This window comes from Pseudorasbora parva, chromosome 3 (genome assembly GCF_024679245.1).
Source record: "Pseudorasbora parva isolate DD20220531a chromosome 3, ASM2467924v1, whole genome shotgun sequence".
NCBI lineage: Eukaryota > Metazoa > Chordata > Actinopteri > Cypriniformes > Gobionidae > Pseudorasbora > Pseudorasbora parva.
In genome coordinates this window covers 41,713,512-41,725,556 of record NC_090174.1, presented here as the reverse complement: position 1 = coordinate 41,725,556, position 12,045 = coordinate 41,713,512, and the positions used below count along the sequence as shown (strand labels likewise).

The 12,045-nt window shown below is 36.7% G+C and overlaps 1 protein-coding gene across 1 annotated transcript; it reads right to left on the bottom strand.

Moving 5' to 3' along the window:
• Nucleotides 1-664: 664 nt before the first annotated feature.
• abcb9 (ATP-binding cassette, sub-family B (MDR/TAP), member 9) lies at nt 665-11,720 on the bottom strand. Its single transcript, XM_067438922.1, has 11 exons — nt 10,517-11,720; nt 9,261-9,375; nt 8,939-9,069; nt 7,441-7,646; nt 7,044-7,241; nt 4,836-4,964; nt 4,571-4,759; nt 3,412-3,585; nt 2,961-3,120; nt 1,321-1,457; nt 665-1,225 (listed from the first exon to the last, which is right to left on the bottom strand). Exons 1-11 carry the CDS (start codon nt 11,145-11,147, stop codon nt 917-919), a joined length of 2,379 nt encoding a protein of 792 aa, XP_067295023.1. The 5' UTR covers nt 11,148-11,720; the 3' UTR covers nt 665-916.
• Between the last annotated feature and the right edge of the window lie 325 nt (nt 11,721-12,045).

Sequence of the window (12,045 nt, the reverse complement as noted above, 5' to 3'; positions counted from 1 at the left end):
TATCTATCTATCTATCTATCTATCTATCTATCTGTCTGTCTGTCTGTCTGTCTGTCTGTCTGTCTGTCTGTCTGCATGTCTGTCTGTCTGTCTGTCTGTCTGTCTGTCTGTCTGTCTGTCAAATTACGAAAAAATAAATTTAAAAAATGTTGGGTTAAAAACCCAACCCATTTGGCAACCCAGCAATTGGGTCGTTTTAACCCAGCAGTTGTTAAATGTTTTATTTATCCCAACTATTGTGTAAAAAAAAAAAAATACTATAGCTTGCATATAATAATAATAATCAAAAAATGTATTGATGTGTATTGTTTTATTATTATTCTTTAAACATATTAATATGTTAATTTCCAACATACTCTGGGTTAATTTTAAGCAAGCGCTACAATAGCTGAGTTAAATAAAACTACCCAGCAGGTTGGGGTTGCTGGGTTTGTCCATTTTCAACTCAATTTGGGTTGTTTTTAACCCAGCATTTTTGTAAGTGTAACAATGACTAATAATAATGACAAAATCACAAACCATTACTAGAACAAAGTAAAATTAAAATGAAAGCTGAAAATATTCACATATCAGCTAATTAAAAATATGATTAAATAATATACACTATGCACTGTTAACTGTATTAGTATATGGGACCTTTATTTAAAAAATAAAAACAGTGATCTGTCTATCAATTCATTTTATTTTCATAATTATTATGTTTAAAAACATTAAATTATCCAAGTTATTTACATTTGAAACAAATGTACAGTACAAGTATCAAGTATATCAAGTTCTTATAGCTTAAAGCTTTACTCAAGGCAGTGCCCCAGTCTAGTAAACACTCTTTGACATGCAACATTTGTGATATATCCCAAGATTGCTTTAAAAAAATTAATCAAATCAACAATCATGTGATAAACATGTCAACTTTCTCCTAGTAGCGTGCTTCATACTCAGTGTCACTACAGTCCTCTTCACTCTCCTTATCTCCTTCCTTCAGCACCCGAGGTGGGGCTGGTGTTAGGTTGTGACCATCTGCATCTATTTCAGTCCCCAGGATCTGCCTCTGCACCAGCTTGCAGTAGAGGCCTCCTCTGACCATGAGTTCAGCATGAGTGCCCTGCTCTACCACAGAGCCTTTGTCGATCACCAGGATGTTGTCGGCTCTCTCCACTGTGCTCAGTCTGTGGGCAATCACTAAAACCGTGTGCGTTCGCATCAAGCTGTTCAGAGCCTGCTGAACCTAAAACAAAGTAGTGTCATGAATGAAGTATAATGCAAGAATAAAAATAAGTATGTTCACTTGAGCCACATCCTTTCAAGATCAACAGCTCTTACTATATATTCGCTTTCTGAATCTAGTGCACTTGTGGCTTCATCCAAAATGAGAATGCGAGGGTTTCTGATTAGAGCCCGAGCAATTGCAACTCTCTGTTTTTGCCCACCAGACAGCTGAGTGCCCTTCTCTCCGACCCCTATGACAGAGGACAGAGCCGCATGGCAAATTATGAGCCAAACTCGCACACAAAACACGTGTCAAATACATCAAAAACATCAAATTAAAATGAAGTGTTTGAATATCTATTATGGATATTATAGCAATGCATAAAGGACATAATCATGTTTTAGGATGCATATAATGTAAAATTCATATAATATAAAAATATAATATAATATAATATAATATAATATAATATAATATAATATAATATAATATAATATAATATAATATAATATAACAGTGTTTCCCACACATACCCTGCCTCCCAATTCACATACTATCCATACTAAAAAGTATTTGAAAATAGAATTGGTATGGCCCAAATCGTAGTATGTTAAAAAGAGTATTCCAAAGATTCCCGGATGGTTTAATATTTGTGGTCCGAATTCCAAGTGCGGATCGATGCACACTCTTATGGCTGATATTGTCAACAACCCTTTGCGAATTGTTCGAGGATTCAATTAGAACTATAAATGCGGATAAAAAGCGTTAAAAAACTACAAACATGACTCCGACGGTTAAGTAGAGAGGTTTAGATAAAGGGGTTTGATTGATCAACTCAAACATTAAATAATGTTTAATGTTAAATAATGTTATGTTATGTAATTTTTTTTAACTTAATGCATTTAATGCATTGATTATTACATCAACCACATTTACAGTGTCATTTTATTATGAAGTGATGGAGATGCAACATTATAATGTTATGCTCTTCTTGTATTTAGCCCTGAGATATTCCTTACTATCATAGTCAAACCTGACCGTACACCTTAAGTAATTTTCAATTTAATAAATTATTAAATAAACTATATTTTAGTTTAATAATATGTATTGAATATTTTGAGCAGATCTTTTGGTACTAAATACTATTTGTGCACTAATTATGGTCATTAATGACCACTTAAAATATTTTTCTTCTAATATTTATATTATTTATATCACAATTATTGTAGTAGGGTAGATAAGGTTCAAATAGAGAATTCCAACAAAAAGAGGCAAATTAGAGTAATTTTGTGTCAATTTTGAGTCATCAAAATTATAATTTTCATTTATAATGCCATGCTTAAAGTATTGCAGATCATAACAGCTTACTTATTATTTGTAGGTTTTACATTTGAATACATGTTAGACATGGTCAAATTCTAGATTTCTTTAAATGTGAAATTTTAAAACGTTATTACCCCCCCCCCACCCCCCAGACAAGACCCACCCACTTTTTAAGGACAATGATATTGGACCCACTCACTTTGTCTTTTACAGTCTCTAATTCAGCACGTCTGTTCACCTATCCCTAACCGATTAACACTTTATTATTAAACACACGTTAGGCGCTTTAGTTCCAGTTTTTTTTTTATTTTTATTTTTTTATTGAAAATAAACGCCTTTCCGATCTGATATGAGATGGGAAAAGGGAGTAGTGCGAGTTCGGCGAAAAGCATTTTTTCATATAATATAATAAAATATAATAATAACTTACCAGTATCATAACCTTTGGAGAGGCCGGTTATAAAGTCATGTGCATTGGCATTAATGGCAGCTCTGATGACCGACTCCATAGGAGTTTCAGGTAAACCATAGGAGATATTCATCTGAACAGTGCGTGCAAACAGAACAGGCTCCTGACCCACCAGTGACACCTATAAAATAAAAAAGAGCACTAACATCTCTAATTTGCTTTGGGTTAGGCCACTTCACCACCATTTCCATTATCAGCAACTACTACCCCCTTATGGTCATAGAATGTACTACAAGGTGTACTGAAAACAACAAAAATACAGATTATATATATATATATATATATATATATATATATATATATATATATATATATATATATATATATATATATATATTATAAAATTGTATTTACAAAACAATTTATCCATTCAAAATGCAGTAGGACAGATCAACCTCAGCATATATCCCACCTTAGAGTGATAATATTTGTGCTTGTATGTGTTCACAGGTCGGCCGTCCACTAGCACTTGGCCTTGCTGAGGGGCATAAAAGTTCTCCAGCAAACACACGCATGAGCTTTTTCCACCACCAGAGGGCCCCACTAGTGCAGTTACTTGCCCTGGGCGAAGACTGAAGGATACATTCTGAGAAGAAAATGTGGTTTTAATTTCCTTCTCATGTCAAGGAATTCTGTTACTGATTCACTAGCATTTCAGTTTAAAAATAAAATTAATAAAAGTAGCTTTCAATCGCTACTCCCTACTGAAGTCATCCATAGCTACCGTTTACACTGGCACAATAGTGATTATATCTCAATAATTCTGCAATTCATAGGTTATTTCTACTTGACGTCATTCAGATGTATAGCCTGAATGCAGGTGTCTAGCCAAAATCATTAAAATTACTCTCTTCACAGTGTTCTAAATAAGTGCAATGCAATAGGATTCCAGCAAAAAGCTTTTTATCCATTTACACTGAATGTGACAATGTGATTTAAAGAGATAGTTGACCCCAAAAGAAAATTGTGTCATAATTTACTCTCCCTCAAGTTGTTCCAAACCTGTATGAGTTTCTTTGTTCTGCTGAACACAAAAGAAGATATTTTGAAGAATGTTTGTAACAAAGCAGATTTTGACATTGACTACCATAGTAGGGGAAAAATACTATGGTAGTGAATGGTTGCTCTACAATAACAGCAAATGAATCAGAACATATTTTATGTGGTTAAGAAACCAACAAAAATGTGCATAGAAAAGCGTTTCCACATAATGCTTTGTTAAAACACGCCTCCGGTTTCACAGACAAGGCTTAAGATAGCCCCAGACTAAAATGCATGCTGACTAAATTACATGACTGTTTTAACTGAAAACAACTTGCACTGACATATGTTCAAATGTGACAGTACCCTTGTCTCAAGATGCACACCAGTAAGGCTTTTTTTCTAAGGCACATTTATAAAAGCTACTTAAATGCCCTATTAAACTGCCTAATTAAAAAGGCCTAATCCTGTCTTAATCTTGTCTGTGAAACCAGGTCATGGAGTTTTACTTTCCTGTTAGTAGATTATATGGCAAGATATTTCCTAATACAATCAATACCTTCTACTTAAATTCCTTCAACAAAGAATACCTTCAATATATCCATCTCTGGTCGTGTTGGATATGCAAATGTCACATTTTTGAATTCAACCTGGCCTTCGAGTGTCTCTGGAGCTTCTTGACCATCAAGGGCATGTGTAGGTTTCCTATCAATATATTCAAACACTTTCTCTGCAGCGCCAACACCTTGCATCAGACCTGTGTACACCGATGATATACTCTGTAAAAAGACCAGAATGTTTCAGATTCATCATATGAGTTTCACAAATGTACATTTTAAAAGAAAAACGAAATACCTCCAGGGCCTCTCCAAGCTCCAGCTCATAGATGACAAAGGAAATAAGGGTCCCTCCGCTCATCTGATTTGTCACCACTAGGTGGCCTCCATAAAACAGGATTGCAACTTGCAAGGCCAGCTCAGAGATCTAAAAAAAAGATGGTAATTAAGAACAAAGAAAGACTGAGAACTAGTGTAAATGTTGACAGGAACAGAGAAAATGTGAATACAAGAAGAAAAGGGAAAGAAATTATGCTGCCTTCACATGCAATTGAAAATGTCCTTTCCACTAAATTTGTGATTACATGCTTTTCCATTAAAGTGCTTTGTTGTCGGAAAGAACAGGAATCATGGAGGACACCAATGGCCAGTTACTTAAACATAGCCACTAAGTTAAGACTGTCTCTTGAGAGCTAATCTGACAAGCTAGTAATTATTAATGGCTAATCATTCTTACTTTTTGGATTAAATTATGCATCTATCTTTTTATGTAACCTAAAAAGTAACGACCAGTCTTGAAGTAGATGACTAACTTGTAAGACAATCAGGTTCTGCAACCGGCCACTCTTTATTTATTGGAAAAATCGTATTAAAGCCAAAATTATGTTTAGCATCCTATTAATTGACAACCATATAAACATTCACTACGCTAACCCTAACAATTCTGGAATTTCAGTCAAATAGATACATATTTTGTGTATAAAACATACAATACGTTTCAAATAATTATTCATATTTGTAAATATGCACTACATTAATGACAAGACAGGGCTAATAAATATTCCCAGTCACAGCAGCAATCATTCTCCCCTCTTCCATGTTTAAAGTTTATAGAATGTGTAACCGGCCCTGCCTGACGTGCTCCAAGCAATATTTTAAATGGGGTCTCTGGTGTGGGAGGCCTGCATGCTAACAAGGATGCTAAAGATCGCAGTAGCTAGCGTCAGTCGCTAGCGCACCTCTTGAAGCCTGGGGAATCAGTTTTACATGTACAGCTCTACCGGCCTACATTACTCTCACCACCCTGAACCCATCCCGGTCACAATACAATTGTGTAACCCATCATAAAGGATTTGAATCGGGGCCTTCGGCGTGGGAGGCAGGTGCGCTAACAAGGACGCTAAAGACCGCATTTGCTAGCATCATTTGCTAGTGTGTCTCTTGAGGCCAGGGGAGTGAGGTTTACACACACAGCTCTTACTAACCTACGTTATACTCATAACCCATCCGGGTCATGCCACCAAATGTAACTGGTCTTACTGCTCCAAGCACGATTCTAAGAGGGGCATCCAGCGTGGGAGGCAGGTGTAACCACTCCTGTTCAAACCGCCCGCTCCAAGCAGGACATGAACCCAGGTTCACCCGCATGAGAGTCGGGCACTCTAACAAGGAGGCTAAAGGCTGCAACCTCTAATGTCAGTCGCTTGTGTTTTTTATAGGACAGAGGAGTGAGGTTTACATGCAGAGTGACTACCTTTACAATCACCCTCTTAAACCTCACTCCCATCCGAGTGACGGCACCAATGTAACCCCTCCTGTTCAATCCGCCCGCTCCAAGCAGGAGTCGAATCCCGGTCTGCCAGCATGAGAGTTGGACGCTCTAACAAGGAGGCTGCAACCTTTCTAGCGTCAGTCGCTAGAGCATCTCTTGAGGACAGAGGAGTGAGTTCTACTTACACAGTGACTACCGTTACACAGGCACGCTAACAAGGACACTTAAAGGCCACAGCCGCTAATGCACCTCTCGAGGCCAGGGGAATGAGGTTTACAAAGACGCTAAAAATTAGGTTTCTAATACCTAATTAATCAGGGTTACATTTGGAGCTCTTACTGGCCTGCGTTACACTCATCCCCCTAAACCTTTCTCCCATCCGGGTCATGACACCAAATGTAAAGGTTCCTAATCAACCTGCTCCAAGCGTGATTCAAACTGGGGTCTCTGGCGTGAGAGGCAGGCTAAAGCACGCAGTTGCTAGCGCCAGTCAAGTGCACCACATGAGGACAGGGGAATAAGGTTAACACGCAAGGCTCTTACCAATCTACGTCCGTTACACACGGCCTGTGATAAATATGAATTGTGAGGTTGTTCATATGTTTCTAACTAGAAACTAGAAAATGGTAGTTACGATAATATCCGATAGCATGTGATGGCAGCATTAGATTGCATAACTATGGATTTTATGAGGACTAAGGCTGAAGGGCTTCATTAAACCTTCAATATACCTACATAGCTTGACCACATGAAGCAGGCATAGGCAACCGCTTGCTTCTTATTAAGAATGAACATCTCCTGCAGTTTGCTGTAGTATGAGTCTCCCTCCTGATCCTCATTAGCAAAACTTCGCACTGTTCTCATGGCTGATATTGTTTCCTCGGCCACTTTATTGGCCTGAGCAAGTGCTGTCTGAACTTCTTTGGTTAATTTCTGTGGGAAATCAAAAATGTGTAATGTTAATCTTTTTGCATGAGTACATATTTTGTATCAGTGCATGACAAAATGGTATTATACATACAGTATGTAGTGCATTTGTGTATAATTAAATATTTTATTATTCACTATATACTACAATTAACCACTTTTTATTATTTCTATCAAGCAAAGTATTTGCATATGCATAACTTGCCTTGTAATACTCTCCATACAGTTTGGAGACCACAGCTATATATGGGAAACCCATGATGGTGACTACAGACAGCTTCCAGGACATTCCAAACATGAATATGAAGATACCCACAGATTTCACAAAGCTACGCAGGAACAGGTTCACATTTTGTGAGATGAGGTCACTCACTTGAGTAGTGTCTGAGGTAAGTCTAGAGGTAATGTCACCTGTAAGGCAAACCATTGAGAGCTGAATCATTTATGTGTTCTTCTGTACTGAATGTCTTTCACTGGTCCAATTGTCTTTTGATACAGTAACGTTAAAAACAACACTAAATTTGAATTTCTTCTAATGTTATAGGTAAGCTTTTTTTTTAGGGTTTGGTTTCTTTGTAAATAAAATGCTGCAACATGACACTCATTCAGTGCACATTTTGTTTTCTGTTTGCTGCATGCAAGAATTAACACAATAGTTATAAGCAAGGCTTGGCATCAACACCTGCCGATCTACCAAATGCGGATGGATTTCAGCAGAGGCGTGTAACGCTGTCACCCGTACTAGCCACTCTAGTGGGTTGAATTTTATAATATATATATTTTTCAGTTGTAGTTTTTTAAAAAGGCATCTAAAATAATAAACTAAGTGCAATGTAGTGTTGTCAAAAATATGGATTTTTCGATACATAGAGATACTGAAATATCTAAAATGCTTCCAATAATAATTTTCCACAGAATAGATATAAGATACCAGCTGCACTTTAATGATCTTTCTGACAGCAAGTTTAATTCGCTACAGATCAATATATTGTTGGTGTGACAACAGGGCTTGAATTGTGTGTATTGCACATCATTTTACTCATTCCCGGAGATTTTGTTCTCACACCCAAAGTGTGCGCATATTAAGCCACCTTTCAAGTACAAATTTGAGTTATTTTTCACTGCTTATTGTGTTTAAATGGTCAAATAGACACAACATAATATAAAAATGCCTGTCTATAAGTGAACATAAACAGTTCAGCAAGAAAAAGCATGTGTAACGGTATAATGGATCCATGTGTCAGATCTTAAAATGACAGCAGCCTAATATACCTGCTGCCAAATGAGATTAATGAGATTATGAGCCAATTATGAGATAAATATTAAAACTATCTATATGGCAGTTTTCCCCCATGGTATCAATGTCAAACTTTTGTCCAGTGAAAATGCTGAGGGGCTAGTTATTTTGGAAAACCACTAGCCACAGTGACTGGTGAGCAAAAAAAGGTTAATGTCAAGCCCTGGTTATAAGAAAAAAAGACAAGGCCAATCAATATACAGTATGCAAATAGATGGAAGAAAGAAGACCAAATGAAACTCAGTATGCAAAATCAATGTCAAGTGGTTTAGGCTGAATGTTTGAGTCATATCAATAAACTGCCATACCTCTCTTTTTTTCATTTTTTAGGAAAGTATATATGTTTTTGTACAAATATAAGGTATACTATATTTGATGAAAGCTATGATCGGAGTTATAATATTACCTGTATGGTTGGCATCAAAGAACCCAATATCTTGATGCATTAGTGATCTAAAGAGAAGGTTCCGAAGTCGAATGTTCAACCTGGCAAACGTAACAGAGAAGACTCCTCCACGAAACCCAATGGCAATGGAGCTGTAAAAACAACATACATATGTACAACATACATACAAAGGGGTACATTTTCAAAGGACACCATATAACATGGACTACAATGTAAAACAGAAAAGGGGGAAAAAAGAAGACAATTTCTGTTTCATTAAATCTCTATAGTGCTGGCTATAAAATGAGTAATGGAGGAAAAAGTCAAATCCAGAATTGCTCACCTGACCAAAGCCAACACACTAAGAGTAATCATGGGTTTGGCAAAAGTATCCATGCTTTTCTGGATAACTATGCCATCTATTGCCTGCCCCGTGTAATATGGTATAAAAGCTTCACCTATGAAGAGGAAAATACAAACATTAACTTTCGGCTGAAAAGCACTAGAGATGAGAACAATATGTTAAACAATATAATGTGCCAGATGTGCAATCACAAGTGTAACAAATCAAGGCATTCAAAAGCATGTAATGACTAGAGTAAATATTAGAGCAATCGTAACATAACACTGCAATGATGTGCAATCTAACTGTAATCAGACAGTTAAGTTTAGAAATCCAGGGTGAATATGATGAAAACGTCTGTATGTAAAAGTGAAAAAGGAACATAAAAACTTTTAAACACACTGTCAAACGTTTGTGTTCAGTGAGATTTTTTTTTTTAAAGAATTACGGTAAATACTTTTATTGAGGATGCATTAAATTGTACAAAAGTGTATCTTTAGTATGTTAAATAAATTATGTTATTTTGAATTCTCTTCATCAAAGAACCATGAAAAAATGATCATGGTTTCCACAAAAATATCAAGCATTAAAACTGATTCTTAAGCACCAAATCAGTATATTAGAATGATTTCTGAAGGATCATGTGACACTGAAGACTGGAGGAATGATGCTGAAAATTCAGCTTTGCCTTAAAAAGAATAAATTACAGTTTAAAATATATTCAAATACAAAAAAAATATTTGTAATAATTGTTCACAATATTTCTATTTTACTTTCACCAAATAAATGCTATCCTAATGAGCATAAGAGACTTCTTTCAAAATATGTTTCAAAAGTTTGGTAATACTTTAAGGTCTTATACAGGAACAATGTTTAATTCATCATCATGTATCAACATTAACCAATATTGTTTACAAAATATTGTAAAATATTGTATTGTAAAATTTTCAAAGTAAAATATTGTAATATTACAGCAAGCATTCACTTTGAGTCCATTAAAAGCATTGTTCATTATTAGTTCATATTGAACATTGTATTTACTAATACCAACATATACAACCTAATTGTTACTATATTATAACCAGTTACTATATTTGATCAGAGAATGACTGCTGGGCCAACATTAGCAAAGCCTACCATTCAACACAAGTCTAGCTCGTGAAATATCCATGGAATCATGACATGTTTACTTCATTTACTACATTTCTTAAAATATTTGAGTCATAGTTGTGAGAAAGTGTTGAGAGTGAACTTACACACAGCAGAGAGGAGAAGAAAGAAGAAAGCAATGGCCAGCAAACCAGAGTCCTTCTTACAGTATGACAACAGACGGCCGATTGTGGCCCCTGAATGGGGAGGCTCTTTCCCTGATTTCCTGCTCTTCTCACTGGACTCATCTTCTGTTTCAATGCCATCCACCAACCTCTCCGTCTCCTCGCTGTCCTCTCTGTCAGACACAGCATTGGGAGTCTGTGACAGCAGATTCCATGAGATCATGATGCCTACTGCTGATGCACAAGTCCATGAGAACAGACTGAGGAACCAGGGGTCATACATTAGAGCTCCCTGTTCAGAAAGCATCAACAACTTGGCCAGAGCATAAGTCATGTTGGTAAGACAAATGAAGGCAACCAGCGTCCCCAGGTTTGACACCCTCCGTGGACCATCGTTCCTGTTAAAGAACACCCCGACAGAGGCCCCAAAAAGAAGACTGACCCGTATGAGAACGGTTCCCCACAAGTCCAGTGTTGAGCAGCGTATGTCAAACTCTTCTAATTCATCTGAAAATATATCAAGTCTTGATCCATGAACATACAAGATTGTAGTGACCACAATATCCACTAAAGTGAAAACCAGGTTGCCACTAAGAACCACAGCAACCCTCATTTTCCTACACCTGTTGAAGAGGTCGATACTACTGCACCACGCAGACTTGCTGTCCTAGGTCAAATTGAGCAGCACAATTCTATATGGAGGTGATTTCTATAGAGTAGGTAAATAACACAGCAGCATAAAACCAGACTGACAGGTCTGGTTTGATTAAAGGAGCGAGCATTAAACAAAGTCTGTCAATGTACTGCGTCTGTTACGCTGATTCGCTGGCCTGCACAGCTTGACACCCGGCATCGACTCATTCATTAGGGCAGTACAAAATATCTTTATGTAAATCCTAAGATTTTCCGTCTATACAGCAGCTCGTTGTTTCCTTTGTAAACCAACATCCCCGGTACGACAATGAAACTCATTTTAGTCACATAACTGCTAGTCAACATCCATCGTCTCTCCTTACGAGTGCGGTGCACTGACAGGAAGGGGGAAAAGAATACAGTACTGAAGCCCCTCCTCCGTGACAACTGACCAATCAGAGAGGGCTCCTGTCTGTCACATTGGAGAGTACCATAAGTGAGTACACGTTCTTACCTTTCTTTTACTTATAGTGGTTCTTACATATTTTGAGGGAAAGCGCGTGAGGATATTTATTTCAACAATGCGGACTTCAAAGTTTTAAAATGGATATTATTGTGTCCATTGTATCTCTAAATGTCGTGCATAAAAGTGATTGTCATTTTCACTGCAGACGTTTTAAAAGGATAGTAAAGTGAAAGTTACAATTGCAAAATAAATGGAATTAAGATATAGAAGACACCCTTGGGGGAAATTATTGTATTAAATGTGCACTTCTAGTAGGCTACTTCAAATCTTAAAGGTATATTCAGATATATCAATTAAAAAAATGGCTTAAAGAAATTACACTTTTATCACGGATCTTTAAAACACTTATAAG

Bases quoted from the DNA above. Each gene is read 5' to 3' on its own strand.
- abcb9 (XM_067438922.1), bottom strand. From the start codon at position 11,147: ATGAGGGTTGCTGTGGTTCTTAGTGGCAACCTGGTTTTCACTTTAGTG. The intron at 9,070-9,260 runs GTGAGCAATTCT...TTGTTTTTACAG, and splicing joins AGTGTGTTGGCTTTGGTCAG to CTCCATTGCCATTGGGTTTC. The intron at 7,242-7,440 runs GCAAGTTATGCA...GATTTCCCACAG, and splicing joins TGTATGGAGAGTATTACAAG to AAATTAACCAAAGAAGTTCA.